Raw genomic sequence first — 16,067 nt, 5'->3', positions numbered from 1 at the left:
GAGATCACGCTACTGCACTCCAGCCCCAGTGACAGAGTGAGACCCTGTCTCAAAAATAAAATAATAATAATAATAAAGTAAAAATAAAAACAAAAATTGCCAGTTGGAATCTATAGACGGAAAGTAGATTAATGATGTCAGGGGCTGAGGTGAAGAGTATAGGGAGTGTGACTGCTTAATGGGGTCAGGATTTCTTTTTAAAGTGATGAAATGTTATGGAACTACAAAGTGATGACAGTGCACAGCACTGGAAATGTAGTAAGTGACAGTGAATCAATCTTACACTTTAACTATGGTTAAAAATGGTAATTTTTGTGTTATGTGTATTCTGTCACCATAAAAAAATGGCAGAGGGGTAGAGGCATTAAAAAAATTGCTAATTTGAGGTTTATGTAAGTGCTTTAATATTCTAAGAAATCTGAAAGGAATTATAAAAGGCCTATAATCTTTTATAAGACCAACCAAAATATTTCATACACATGTTCATTATTCCATTTACTAATTCTATTCTGGTTAAGTTTTTTTTTTTTTTTTTTTTGAGACAGAATCTCACTCTGTCGCCCAGGCTGGAGTGCAGTGGTGTGATCTCGGCTCACTGTAACCTCCACCTCCCAGGTTCAAGTGATTCTCCTGCTTTAGCCTCCCGAGTAGCTGGGATTACAGGGGCCCACCACCACGCCCACCTAATTTTTGTATTTTTAGTAGAGACAGGGTTTCGTCATGTTGGCCAGGCTGGTCTTGAACTCCTGACCTCAGGTCATCCACCTGCCTCGGCCTCCCAAAGTGCTGGGATTACAGGCGTGAGCCACAGCACCCGGCCTATTCTGGTTAAAATTTAACCACTGATTTCTGTGGAGGGTTACAACATAAAGAATTTCAGGGAAAATATAATTTACATTTGAGTAAATGTATTGAATATTTTTTTCTTCCTTCAGTTGTTTTCACGTTTCAGTAACTTGTCTTATAACTTAACCTTATTTGGTAGAAGGTTGTTAGCATAAAGACACTGAGTTTCTTGGCCACAATTCAGAAAAAAAAGTCATAATTATTCTGCATCCTCACAGTTTTGTTACAAAATTGATGAGATATACTCAGCTTTTTCTGCCTGTCTATGCCAAGGATAACTGTTACTTAAGCACAAACACAACTGAACAACACATGAAATGAAAATCTGTAATTCCCTTACAGTATCACTGTCACAAGGCTGGAACTGGAAGGGCTGGGGTTTGTGAAATACAGCATTCTCTTGCAAAAACAGCTGAAGATTGTAGTCCCGTACCACCTAAAGAGAACATAAAATATCTTTAGGTCTTTAATGAGGTTAAAATGTCCAATTACATTATAAAGTTTAAGATTTATTCTGCTATTTTCTATACAAATGAGAAATCATCCAACACTGGTAAAAAAGAAATGATGTTACGCATTTTATTTTTCATTTTAGACAACTGTTATTATTTATCTGTCCTATTTTCTCAAAAATAAATTTGGAAAGTGATAGTTTAGAAACTAGATCAGATTTGGGGACTGGACAATATATAATACCTTAAGAAAGCAAGAAGATAGTTTTTACACAAAAAGCTATTCTGTGTAACACAGAATAGGGTGCAGATAAGGACGCACATTGGTCTTTTCCATCTCTCCCAGCTCTAAAATTGTATGGGCCTCTTAAAGTCTGTTTCATGGCCATTGCCATCCACTAGGAAACTGCCAGATAATCCTATCCACAGCACCAAATAGTGTTTGTAGAGTATTTCTCAGCACCTTCTTGAGGAGGTTACACTCTAATTACCATCTTACAGCATACCAAGAAGACAGGCTAGAAAGGAATTTATTTATTTATTTATTTTTTGAGATGGAGTGTCACTCTGTCGCCTGGGCTGGAGTACAGTGGCGCAATCTCGGCTCACTGCAAGCTCCGCCTCCTGGGTTCATGCCATTCTCCTGCCTCAGCTTCCCAAGTAGCTGGGACTACAGGCGTCCGCCACCGTGCCTGGCTAATTTTTTTGTATTTTTTTAGTAGAGACGGGGTTTCACCCTGTTAGGATGGTCTCAATCTCCTGACCTCGTGATCCATCTGCCTTGGCCTCCCAAAGTGCTGGGATTACAGGCGTGAGCCACCGCGCCCGGCCTGGAATTTCTATAAAAGGAGAATTCTGATACACAGAAAGCAGCAGAACAAATAGCACAAAAAGGCAGCCATCTGAAAAGAATTCATTGCATTTACATGCCTTGGGAAAGAGTGGAAATCGGCATTTGATGGGGCAAAAAACCCCACTTTCTATTTTGCTACCATATCGCTTACCCCTTACTTGTCTTTCATTTACAGTATATTATAGCCCATTAGCACCTCTGCTAGAAGATGGGCAGAAGAAGAAAAAAAACGTTCAAAGTAACTCTGTACCTCTACTTTAGTAGTCCTGGGAAAAGGGATAATTGAGGAGATGCAAAAAGTAGTAGGTGTATATTGCATTTTGTTTACCAGTGCAATCCCAGTTCTCTACTGCTTCCCTCCCCCTCACTCCACCAACCATTTATTGAGAGAGTTTACCAGGTCCAACATGAAACACAGGGATGGGGGGATATATAGATGAATAAGACAAACAAACAAGGTTAGTATCTTCAAAGAATTTATAATCTGGAAACTGGGTGAACCAAACAGACTACATAATTAAAATACACCACGGAGTGTGTAGAAGGTACGAGAAGAGAACAAGGTGATATTCAATCCAGGCCGATGATGGGGTGAGATAAGGTGAGGAGTTGTTAGAATATGGTCTGGGAAGGCTGGCTGAATAAACATATTCTCAAAGAGAAATGTACTTTGTTCTCTTCTTAGATTCCAGTTTTAAGCTAGAATAGCTGTGAAAGCTCATTACACAGCCCTCAGAGCCTCTCTAATCACCATGCAGAAAAGCTAAGAGGATCACCTCTCTAGTTGCCAAACCTGTCCTCAAGCACTATTAACCTTTTTGTTTTGTTCCTCTTGAGGAGGTGGTTTCAACCTTTTAAAAATTTAAACTCTTTGTTATGGAAAATTTCAAATACATATGTAAGTAAAGACAACAGTAGAATGTATCCTCATGTCTTCATCACCCAGTTTCCAAAACATCCCCTTATGGCCAATATTCTTTCATCTTTAAGCCCACCTACCTCTTCCACTCCTAATTATACTGAAACAAGTTCCAGACATATCATTTAATTTATAAATATTTCAGTATGACATCGAAAAGATAAGGATTCTTTTAAGAAAATATAACCATATTACAATTTACAGTAAGTACTTATAAAGCAACAAGTTCTCAAATTTCCCTGATTGTTTCTTTTTTTACAAAAAAGTTTTTCAAATCAGGATACAAATACAGCCCCCACAGTGCAACTGCACGATGCTGTTTAGGTTTCTTTTTATATACAAGTTTCTTCATTTATCTCTCCTTTCCTCCCTCTTGCAATTTAATTGTTGAAGAAACTGGGTTTTTGTTCTGTAGAGTTTCCTGCAGTCTGGGAAAAAATGACAAAGATGTAATTTTTATTACATCCCTGTAGCATTCTGTTTCCAGTATTTCCTATACATTGGACTGGGTGTTTTTTGTCTTGTTTATTTATTTATTTTCTTGGGAAGGTAACGTTTACTTCCATCAGGAAGCTTGTTTCTTTTTACAAACAGCTGTAGTGGGCTGAATGGTAGCCTCTCAAAAGATACGTTCATGTCCTAATTCCCAAAACCTGTGAATGTTACTTCATTTGGCAAAAGTGACTTTGTAGAAGTCCAAGATCGAGTGTTGACAGGTTTGATTTCTTCTGAGGGTAATTATTGTCGGCTTGTAGTTGGCCGTCTTCTTCTGGTATCTTCACGTGATCTTCTCCCTGTGCCTGTTTGTGTTCCGCTCTCCTTTTTTTCAAAAATTTTTAACTTTTAATTTCTGTAGGTATATAGTAGGTATTTATATTTATGGGGTACATAAGATATTTTGATACAGGACTACAATGTGTAATAATCATATCAAGGTAAATGGGGTATCCACCACCTCAAGCATTTATCCTTACTTTATATTACAAAAAAATCCAATTATACTTTTTTATTTTTATTATACTTTTAAGTTCTAGGGTACATGTGCACAATGTGCAGGTTTGTTACACAGGTATACATGTGTCATGTTGGTTTGCTGCACCCATCAACTCATCATTTACATTAGGTATTTCTCCTAATGCTATACCTCCCCTAGACCCCCACCCCCCGACAGGCCCCAGTGTGTGATGTTCCTTGCCCTGTGTCCATGTGTTCTCATTGTTCAACTCCCATCTATAAGTGAGAACATGCAGTGTTTGGTTTTCTGTCCTTGTGATAGTTTGCTTAGAATGATGGTTTCCAGCTTCATCAATGTCCCTGCAAAGGACATGAACTCACCCCTTTTTATGGCTGCATAGTATTCCATGGTGTATATGTGCTATATTTTCTTAATCCAGTCTATCATTGATGGACATTTGGGTTGGCTCCAAATCTTTGCTATTGTGAATAGTGCCACAATAAACATATGTGTGCATGTGTCTTTATCCTATTTGTCTATTTTGGTTTTTGTTGCCATTGCTTTTGGTGTTTTAGTCATGAAGTCTTTGCCCATGCCTATGTCCTGAATGGTATTGCCTAGGTTTTCTTCTAGGGTTTTTATGGTGTTAGGACTTACATTTAAGTCTTTAATCCATCTTGAGTTAATTTTTGTATGAAGTGTAAGGAAGGGATCCAATTTAAGCTTTCTACATATAGCTAGCCAGTTTTCCCAGCACCATTTATTAAACAGGGAATCCTTTCCCCATTTCTTGTTTTTGTCAGATTTATCAAAGATCAGATGGTTGTAGGTGTGTGGTGTTATTTCTGAGGCATTTGTTCTGTTCCACTGGTCTGTATATCTGTTTTGGTACCAGTACCATGCTGTTTTGGTTACTGTAGCCTTGTAGTATAGTTTGAAGTCAGGTAGCACGATGCCTCCAGCTTTGTTCTTTTTTCTTAGGATTGTCTTGGCTATGCGGGCTCTTTTTTGGTTCCATATGAACTTTAAAGTAGTTTTTTCCAATTCTGTGAAAAACTCAGTGGTAGCTTGATGGGGATAGCATTGAATCCATAAATTACCTTGGGGAGTATGGCCATTTTCACGATATTGATTCCATTAGTTTGTGTCCTCTTTTATTTCGTTGAGCCCTTCACATCCCTTGTAAGTTGGATTCCTAGGTATTTTATTCACTTTGTAGTAATTGTGAATGGGAGTTCACTCATGATTTGGCTCTCTATTATTGGTGGAATGCCTGTGATTTTTGCACATTAATTTTGTATCCTGAGACTTTGCTGAAGTTGCTTATCAGCTTAAGGAGATTTTGGCCTGAGACAATGGGATTTTCTAAATATACAATCATGTCATCTGCAAATAGACACAATTTGACTTACTCTTTTCCTAACTGAATACCCTTTATTTCTTTCTCTTGCCTGATTGCCTTAGCCAGAACTTCCAACACTATGTTGAATACAAATGGTGAGAGAGGGCATCCTTATCTTCTGCTGGTTTTCAAAGGGAATGCTTCCAGTTTTTGCCCATTCAGTATAATGTTGGCTGTGAGTTTGTCATAAATAACTCTTGTTATTTTGAGATATGTTCCATCAATACCTAGTTTATTGAAGAGTTTTTAGCATGAAGGGCTGTTGAATTTTGTTGAAGTCCTTTTCTGCATCTATTGAGATAATCATGTGGGTTTTTTTTTTTTTTTTTTTTTTTTTTGAGACGGAGTCTGGCTCTGTTGCCCAGGCTAGAGTGCAGTGGCACGATCTTGGCTCACTGCAACCTCCACCTCCCAGGTTCACGCCATTCTCCTGCCTCAGCCTCCCAAGTAGCTGGGACTACAGGCACCCGCCACCACGCCCAGCTAATTTTTTGTATTTTTAGTAGAGATGGGGTTTCACCGTGTTAGCCAGGATAGTCTCGATCTCCTGACCTCGTGATCCGCCCGCCTTGGCCTCCCAAAGTGCTGGGATTACAGGCGTGAGCCACTGTGCCTGGCCGGTTTTGTTATTTTTAAATGTATAATAAACTATTGCTGACGTGGTCACCTTATTGTGTCATCGAATACTAGATCTTATTCATTCTATCTAACTATATTTTTTGTACCCATTAGCCATCCTGGCTCCCCCCACATCTGACTACCCTTCCTAGGCTCTGGTAAACAACCTTCTACTCTTTATTTCCATGAGTTCAATTTGTTTTAATTTTTTAACTCTCACAAATAAGTGAGAACATGTGAAATTTGTCTTTCTGTGCCTAGTTTATTTCACTTAACATAATGACCTCGTTTTATCTATGTTGTTGTAAATGACAGGATCTCATTCTTTTTCATGGCTGAATAATACTCCATTGTGTATATATACCACATTTTCTCTATTCGTTCATCTGTTGATGGACACTTAGGTTGCTTCCAAATCTTGGCTATTGTGAATAGTGCTGCAATCAACATGAGAGTGCAGATATCTCTTTGATATATTGATTTCCTTTCTTTTGGGTGTATACCTAGCAGTGAGATTGCTGAATCATAAGGTGTGGTCGGCAAGCCACCCAGGCGCCGAGGCAAGAGACCGAGGACACGAGCTGTTCCAGTGTAATAAAATATAAAACAGGAATAGTTATACCAGATATAGATCTTAGATATGATTATATATTATGAATATCATTAATCATTAGTTTGTAGCAATTGCTCTTTATTCCAATATTATAATAATCCTCGCTCTATAATCATAACCTAGGAAAAACCAAGCCATACAGAGATAGGAGCTGAGGGGACATAGTGAGGTGTGACCAGAAGACAAGAGTGCCTTCTGTTATGCCCAGACAGGGCCACCAGAAGGGCTCCTTGGTCTAGCGGTGACGCCAGCGTCTGGGAAGACGCCCGTTGCCAGGTGGACTGTGGTCTAGTGGTAGCAAAAAGTGTCAAGGAACAACACCCGCTACTTAGCAGACCAGGAAAGGGAGTCTCCTTTTCCCCGGGGGAGTTTAGAGAAGACTCTGCTCCTCCACCTCTTGTGGAGGGCCTGACATCAGTCAGGCCCACCCGCAGTTATCCGGAGGCCTAACTGTCTCCCTGTGATGCTGTGCTTCAGTGGTCATGCTCCTAGTCCGCCTTCGTGTTCCATCCTGTACACCTGGCTCTGCCTTCTAGATAGCAGTAGTAAATTAGTGAAAGTACTAATAGTCTCTGATATGCAGAAATAATGGCGTAAGCTGTCTTTCTCTTTGTCTCCTCTCTCTCTCTGCCTCGGGTGCCAGGCAGGGAAGGGCCCCCTGTCCAGTGGACATGTGACCCACGTGACCTTACCTATCATTGGAGATGACTCACATTCTTTACCCTGCCCCTTTTGCTTTGTATCCAATAAATAACAGCGCAGCCAGACATTCGGGGCCACTACCAGTCTCTGCGCATTGGTGGTAGTGGTCCCCCGGGCCCAGCTGCCTTTTATCTCTGTCTTGTGTCTTTATTTCTACACTCTCTCGTCGCCGCACATGGGGAGAGACCCACTGACCCTGTGGGGCTGGTCCCTACATCTGGTGCTCCGACGTGGGGCTCTCCCTCGCTGTGTGAAGTTGCACTCTGAGTGTGGGATTCAGCGGAGGAGTTCAACGAGAGATTCCTGAGGACTGCGGTCGATAAGCTTGGTGGTAAGCTAGAGCACTCAGAGTATTTTGGGGACACCATGGGACAAGCCAGTACTAAGTACTCAGACTCGGTTAGAGTCACAGGCTCCCTTGAAGACTGGCTCCTTTCCTATAAATCGGACTTGGGTACAGTCACGGGCTCCCTTGAAGCCCAGTCCCTTTCCTACAAATCGGACTCGGCTAGAGTTACAGGTCCCCTTGAGGCCCGGTTCCTTTCCTCCTAATCAGACTTGGCTAGAGTTGCAGGCTCCCTTGAGGCCTGGTTCCTTTCTTCCTACTCAGACTCGGCTAGAGTCACAGGCTCCCTTGAGGCCTGGTTCCTTTCCTCCTACTCAGACTTGGCTAGAGTCACAGGCTCCCTTGAAGCCTGGTCCGCAGTTGCCGTGGCAGCCTGGTTTTCAGGCCCGTGAAAGATCTGCTCAGCAGGTAATCTGGTCTCACCTGGCTTTCAGGTTTTCAACTCTCCTTCTATTCAAAATTCTACCCCTTTTTCTGCTCCTGGTCCGGTCGCAACTGCTGTTGCTAATACTACCATTGCCGCTCATAAGCAACAAATTACATACATCCCTGAAAATGACACTCCTCTTATGAGGGCTATAGCTCAGGCAAGGGAATACGGGGATCCCAAAGCATGGCAATTTCCTGTAATTTTACAACCTCCAGTACCTGCCACCCCAGCAGCACAAAATCACCTAAAGCCCGTTGTTGATCTTGCTCAGCAGGCGGCTGATCTCACGGCACCTTCACGCTCTGTATTAATATCTTGTTTTTCTGCATTACAACAAGCAGTCATAGCAGCTGGTTTGGTTATTGCCCCAGAAAAAATTCAGACTTCATCCCCCATCACTATTTAGGAATGCAGCTAGAGGACAAAGTCATTAAGCCTCAAAAAGTTCAACTCAGATGAGACTCCTTAAAAACTCTAAATGATTTTCAAAAATTACTTGGAGATATTAATTGGATTCGTCCCTCCCTAGGCATTCCTACTTATGCTGTGTCTAATCTTTTTGCAACATTACGAGGCAATCCTGATTTACACAGCAAAAGGTCTTTGACTCCTGAGGCGGATTCTGAATTACGACTTACAGAAAAATGCATTCAACAGTCTCAGGTTACCAGAGTGTATCCACATTTACCTTTTGAAATACTAATTTTTCCCACTGAACATTCACCAACAGGACTCATTATTCAGGGACATAATTTAATTGAATGGTGCTTTCTTCCACACAACTCTTTACGGACACTAACTATTTATCTAGATCAAATTTCTACCTTAATTGGTCAGGCTCGTTCTTGTCTCCTTTGTCTTTCGGGAACAGAGCCCTAAAAAATCATTGTTCCCCTTACCCAATTACAAGTTCAACAGGCTTTTGCTACTTGCATCGCTTGGCAAGTGCATTTGGCAGGTTTCCCGGGTATAACTGATAATCACTATCCTAATGTAAAATTATTTCATTTCCTTAAACTCACTTCTTGGATTTTACCTAACATTACTAGAAACACCCCATTACCTGAAGCTGTCACTGTTTTCACTGATGCTTCCTCTAATGGCCGAGCAGCATATACAGGACCAAGAGAACATGTTCTTAACACAGGAGCTATTTCAGCACAACGAGCTGAACTGCTTGCTGTTATGGCTGTCCTTGAAGATTTTCCTAAACCAGTTAACATTGTCTCTGACTCAGCATATGTAGTACATGTTGCTCGCAACATTAAAACTGCCTTAATTAAATTTTTGTCTGATGATAACCTATTCTTTCTTTTTCAAAAGTTTCAGTCTGTGCTCAGAGCAAGGTCTTCTCCTTTCTACATTACTCACATTCCGGCCCATATACCCCTCCCCAGACTCCTCTCTGCAGCAAATGCCAGAGCTGATACATTAGTTACTCCCGTTTTTACAGATGCAAAAAATTTTTATGCTTTAACTCATGTCAATGCTGCGGGACTCCGAAAAAAGTTCCCCCTTACATGGAAACAAGCTAAAACCATTGTATGTCACTGTCCTACTTGTCAAGTGTTAATTTTACAGCCACTTTCTTCAGGAGTTAACCCTAGAGGACTTTCACAGGATGCTCTCTGGCAAATGGACGTGACTCATTATCCTCCTTTTGGCAAGCTTTCTTTTATACATGTAACTATTGATACCTTTTCTCATTTTATTTGGGCCACTTGTCAAACAGGAGAAAGTACAGCTCATGTTAAATGACATACGCTTTCCTGTTTCTCAGTTATGGGCTGTCCCAAGAAACTAAAAACTGATAACGGCCCAGGCTACACTAGTGCTGCTTTTAAAAAGTTTACTCAGACATGGGCAATTACTCACACAACTGGCATCCCCTATAACTCTCAAGGACAGGCCTTGGTTGAACAAGCCAATAAAACACTCAAAGATCAACTTCGAAAACAGGATACTAAATCAAAGGGAGATGCTACTACTCCTCATGCCCAATTAAATGTGGCTCTTTTCACACTAAATTTCTTAAACTTAACAAGAAATCAACCTTTTATAGCTGCAGAACAACATTTCACTGGAAATAAATTTGATCCACAAAAAGGAATGCAGGTATGGTGGAAGGATGCAAAAACCAACACATGGGAATTAGGCACGGTCATAATTTGGGGTAGGTGTTTTGCTTGTGTTTCCCCATGAAAAGGACTACAGCCCGTGTGGGTCCCCTCCCGACAATTAAAATTGCACCATAACTCCAAAGATGAAACGCTCCCAGAAACAAAAGGCAAAGACCCCTCGGAAACCAAAGAGCAACTTTCGCCGCCTGACACATAAACTTCATGACCTCCACATTGAGACAAAATCTCGCCGTGTGACCTACAACACCGCTTGTTCAACTCCACCAACATGGGGTCATATAAAGGTTTTATCTCATCAAACAGAAAATTTTTTAAAAGAAAAAGGCATTCCAAAAACGACCGGTAATGTAATTCTGGCTGCCTTTATGGTAGTCAGCGCAGCGGTAAGTATACTACCGGTTGGGGCAATTCAAAATTATACTTATTGGGCATATATTCCTTTTCTCCCTCTAATTCGGTTTGTCTCCCGGATGGACTCCCCAGTAGAAGTTTACACTAATAATAGTGCATTCATGCCGGTCCCTAATGATGATTGGTTTCCAGCTCAACCGGAAGAAGAAGGTATGCACTTTAATCTGTCAATTGGCTATAAATATCCACCACTATGCATTGGGAAGTCGCCTGGCTGTTTAGCTTATTCTTACCAGAATTGGATGTGGACCGTACCGTCCTTTACAAATGATTCTTATCAAGTACATAATGTGTTCAGTACTAACTCTTTTCAACTTCTCACTGTCAAATGTACTCCACATGAGGCATGGAGAGTTCCTCTCACTACCAAAACTAATAAAACAAAAGGACTGCCAGACTGCCCAAAGAGGCCTTTTATAGTGACTTCAATTTTATGGGCTAACTGTAATGCTCCCAAGGCCGTTGTGCTCCAAACCCTAGCCACGGGTATTGTTATTGATTGGGCTCCAAAAGGGCATTATTGGCAAGATTGCTCCGGCAAAAATACCTTATGCTCGGAGTTTATTTATCCCTTAGATTATATAGAGCATGGATGGCAGTCTTACACGCTGAGACAATGGGTGTCTCCTTACCCATTTAAATGGATGGATGCAGGCATTGCTCCTCCTAGACCAAAAATAATTCATCCCTTTGTTACCCCAAAACATCCTGAATTATGAAAATTAGCTACAGCCTTGACAGCAATAAGGATATGGAACACTACCTATCAACTCCTTCACACTAATACCAAAACACCCACATTCAACATCGCCCTCATTTCTAAACGGGTGATACCCATCAGGAGCTGTGTCAAACCCCCTTACATGCTGTTGGTTGGAAATATAATTATTATTCCTAATGCACAAACTACAGAATGTGATAACTGTAAGCTGTTCACTTGCATTGATGCTACTTTTAATCCCACTACAAGTATTCTCTTAGTAAGGGCTAGAGAGGGAGTATGGATACCAGTTTCTTTACTTCGTCCATGGGAGTCTTCCCCCTCTATTCACATAGTCAATGAAGTTCTGTTTTTTTTTTTTTGAGACAGAGTCTCGCTCTGTCGCCCAAGCTGGAGTGCAGTGGCGCGATCTCGGCTCACTGCAAGCTCTGCCTCCCGGGTTCACGCCGTTCTCCTGCCTCAGCCTCCCGAGTAGCTGGGATTACAGGCGCCTGCCACCGCACCCAGCTAATTTTTTGTATTTTTAGTAGAGACAGGGTTTCACTGTGGTCTGGATCTCCTGACCTCGTGATCCACCCACCTCGGCCTCCCAAAGTGCTGGGATTACAGGTGTGAGCCACCGCGCCCGGCCAGTCAATGAAGTTCTTAACGGTATCCTCAAAAAAAAAAAAAAAAAAAAAAAAAAACAAAGAGATTTATTTTTACTCTTTTTTTTTTTTTTTTTTTTTTTTTTTGAGACGGAGTCTCGCTCTGTCGCCCAGGCTGGAGTGCAGTGGCGCGATCTCGGCTCACTGCAAGCTCCGCCTCCCGGGTTCACGCCATTCTCCTGCCTCAGCCTCTCCGAGTAGCTGGGACTACAGGCGCCCGCCACTACGCCTGGCTAATTTTTTGTATTTTTAGTTAGAGACGGGGTTTCACCGTGGTCTCGATCTCCTGACCTCGTGATCCGCCCGCCTCGGCCTCCCAAAGTGCTGGGATTACAAGCGTGAGCCACCGCGCCCGGCCGTATTTTTACTCTTATTGCAGTCATTGCAGGATTAATTGTAGTTACTGCAACAGCAGCAACTGATGGAGTTGCCATCCACAATTCTGTTCAAACCACTCACTATGTTAAAGCATGGCAAAAAAAAAAAAAAAAAAACGCCTCCAGACTCTGGAATTCTCAGGCTCAAATTGGTCAAAAATTAGCTAATCAAATTAATGATCTCCACTAAAGTGTAACCTGGCTGGGAGATAGAGTTATTAACTTGGAACACTGTATGCAATTACAGTGTGATTGGAATACTTCTGATTATTGCATAACGCCTTATGCTTATAATCAAGATCAACATAGCTGGGAAAAGGTCTCAAGACATTTAAAAGCCTGGGATGATAACTTAACCTTGAGTATTTCACAACTTAAAGAGCAAATCTTTGAGGCTTCACAAGCCCATTTATCCACTGTTCCTGGCTCAGACATTTTTGAAGGCATAACAAAACAATTATCTGATTTTAATCCCTTCAAATGGCTCAAACCCTTCAGAGGATCATTGTTGTCATTGGCATTATTAATATTGGTATGCTTATGTTGTCTCCTTTTAGTCTGCAGAGGCCTCCAAGGAGTCCAAAACCAAGTCTGAAGTCAACGACAAGCAATGATGGTGATGGCGATCCTAGTTAATAAAAAGGGGGGGAGATGTGGGCGGCAAGCCACCCAGGCGCCGAGGCAAGAGACCGAGGACACGAGCTGTTCCAGTATAATAAAATATAAAACAGGAATAGTTATACCAGATATAGATCTTAGATATGATTATATATGAATATCATTAATCATTAGTTTGTAGCAATTGCTCTTTATTCCAATATTATAATAATCCTTGCTCTATAATCATAACCTAGGAAAAACCAGGCCATACAGAGATAGGAGCTGAGGGGACATAGTGAGGTGTGACCAGAAGACAAGAGTGCCTCCTGTTATGCCTGGATAGGGCCACCAGAAGGGCTCCTTGGTCTAGCGGTGACACCAGCATCTGGGAAGATGCCTGTTGCCAGGTGGACCATGGTCTAGCGGTAGCGGAAAGTGTCAAGGAACAACACCTGCTACTTAGCAGACCAGGAAAGGAGTCTCCTTTTCCCCGGGGGAGTTTAGAGAAGACTCTGCTCCTCCACCTCTTGTGGAGGGCCTGACATCAGTCAGGCCCACCCGCAGTTATCCGGAGGCCTAACTGTCTCCCTGTGATGCTGTGCTTCAGTGGTCATGCTCCTAGTCCGCCTTCATGTTCCATCCTGTACACCTGGCTCTGCCTTCTAGATAGCAGTAGTAAATTAGTGAAAGTACTAATAGTCTCTGATATGCAGAAATAATGGCGTAAGCTGTTTTTCTCTTTGTCTCCTCTCTCTCTCTGCCTCGGCTGCCAGGCAGGGAAGGGCCCCCTGTCCAGTGGACACGTGACCCACGTGACCTTACCTATCATTGGAGATGACTCACATTCTTTACCCTGCCCCTTTTGCTTTGTATCCAATAAATAACAGCACAGCCAGACATTCGGGGCCACTACCGGTCTCCATGCATTGGTGGTAGTGGTCCCCCGGGCCCAGCTGCCTTTTCATCTCTTTGTCTTGTGTCTTTATTTCTATACTCTCTCGTCGCCACACACGGGGAGAGACCCACTGACCCTGTGGGGCTGGTCCCTACAATAAGGCAGTTCTATTTTTAGTTTGTTGAGGAACTGCCAAACTGTTTTCCATAGTGGTTGTACTAATTTACATTCCCAGCAACAGTATACAAGGGCTCCCTTTTCTCCACATCCTCACCAGCATCTGTGTTACTGCCTATCTTTTGGATAAAAGCCACTTGAACTAGGGTGATATAATATCTTATTGTAGTTTTGATTTGTATTTCTCTGATGATCCATGATGTTGAGTACCTTTCCATATGCCTGTCTGCCATTTATTTTTATTATTATTTTTTGAGACAGGGTCTCACCCAGGCTAGAGTGCAGTGGCAGAATCTCAGCTCACTGCAGCCTCTGCCTCCCTGGCTCAAGAGATCCTCCCACCTCAGCCTCCTACAGACATATGCCACCATGCCCCGCTATAGTTTTGTATTTTTTGTAGAGATGGGGTTTCACCATGTTGCCCAGGCTGGTCTCTAACGCCTGGGCTCAAGCGATCTGCCCACCTTGGCCTCCCACAGTGCTGGGATTACAGGCGTGAGCCATTGCACATTGCCCTGTCTGCTATTTATATGTCTTTTTATGAGAAATGTCTATTCAGATCTTTTGCCCATTTTTAAATCAAGTTATTAAATTTTTTCCTATAGAGTTGTTTGAGCTCCTTAAATATTCTCATTATTAATCCTTTGTCAGATGGATATTTTGCAAATATTTTCTCCCATTCTGTGGGTTGTTGCTTCATTTTGTTGATTGTTTCCTTTGTTGTGCAGAAACTTTTTAACTTGATGTGATCCCACTTGTCCATTTTTGCTTTGGTTGCCTGTGCTTGCAGGGTATTACTCAATCTTTGCCTAGTCCTATGTCTTAGAGAGTTTCCCAGTGTTTTCTTTTAGTAGTTTCATAGTTTGAGGTCTTAGATTTAAGTCTTTAATCCATTTTGATTTGATTTTTGTATATGGCAAGAGATAGGGGTCTTAATTCTTCTGCATATGAATATATCCAATTTCTCCAGCACCATTTATTGAAGAGATTGTCCTTTCTCCAATGTATGTTCTTGGCAACTTTGTAAAAAATGACGTCACTGCAGATAGGTAGATTTGATTCTGGGTTCTCTATTCTGTTCCACTGGTATTTGTTTTTATGCCAGTACCATGCTATTTTGGTTACTATAGCTTTGTAGTATAATTAGAAGTCACACAATATGATTCCTTCAGTTCTTTTTGTTCAGGATAGCTGGATAGCTTTGGTTATTCTGGGTCTTTTGTGGTTCTATCAAAATTTTAGGATTGTTTTTTCTATTTCCGTGAAGAATGGCACTGGTATTTTGATAGAGACTGCATTGAATCTGTAGACTGCTTTGGATAGTATAGACATTTAAAGAATATTGATTCTCCCAATCCATCAACATGGAATAGCTTTCCATTTGTTTGTGTTCTCTTCAATTTATTCCTTCCTTCCTTCCTTTTTGTTTTTTTTTTAAATGGAGTTTTGTTTCGCTTTTGTTGCCTAGGCTGGAGTGCAGTGGCATGATCCTGGCTCACTGCAACCTCCATCTCTTGAATTCAAGCGATTCTCCTGTCTCAGCCTCCCAATTTCTTTCATTGTAAGAGAGCTTGCACTTCTTTGGTTAATTCCTATGTATTTTAATGTACTTGTAGCTATTGTAAATGACATTACTTTCTTGATTTATTTTTCAGAATGCTTAATGTTCACATATAGAAATGCTACTGATTTTTGTATGTTGATTTTGTATCCTGCAACTTTACTAAAGGTGTTTATCAGTTTGAATATTTTGGTGGAGTCTTCAGGTTTTTCAAAATATAAGCCTATACATCTGCAAAGAATAATAATTTGACTTCTTCCTTTCCACTTTGGATGCTCTTTCTTTCTTTCACCTGACTGCTGTAGCTAGGACTTCCAGTACTATCTTGAACAACAGTGGTAAAAGTGGGCATCCTTGTCATGTTCCAAATCTCAGAGGAAAGGCATTCAGTTTTTCTCCAT

At 41.4% G+C, this 16,067-nt stretch overlaps 1 protein-coding gene across 4 annotated transcripts in view; it reads right to left on the bottom strand.

Annotated features, from left to right (window-relative positions):
- Positions 1-16,067, bottom strand: part of FCHSD2 (FCH and double SH3 domains 2) — a 335,209-nt gene that overhangs the window by 67,020 nt on the left and 252,122 nt on the right. For all 4 annotated transcript variants that reach the window (XM_030829076.1, XM_030829079.1, XM_030829077.1 and 1 more), the window contains exon 10: positions 1,187-1,282. In XM_030829076.1, the coding sequence (XP_030684936.1) occupies positions 1,187-1,282 (96 nt within the window). The remainder of the gene's footprint in view (positions 1-1,186; positions 1,283-16,067) is intronic.

Source organism: Nomascus leucogenys, chromosome 15, assembly GCF_006542625.1.
Source record: "Nomascus leucogenys isolate Asia chromosome 15, Asia_NLE_v1, whole genome shotgun sequence".
NCBI classification, from domain to species: domain Eukaryota; kingdom Metazoa; phylum Chordata; class Mammalia; order Primates; family Hylobatidae; genus Nomascus; species Nomascus leucogenys.
The sequence above is the reverse complement of the archived record's forward strand: the minus strand, read 5'-3'. Positions and strand labels throughout refer to the sequence as shown.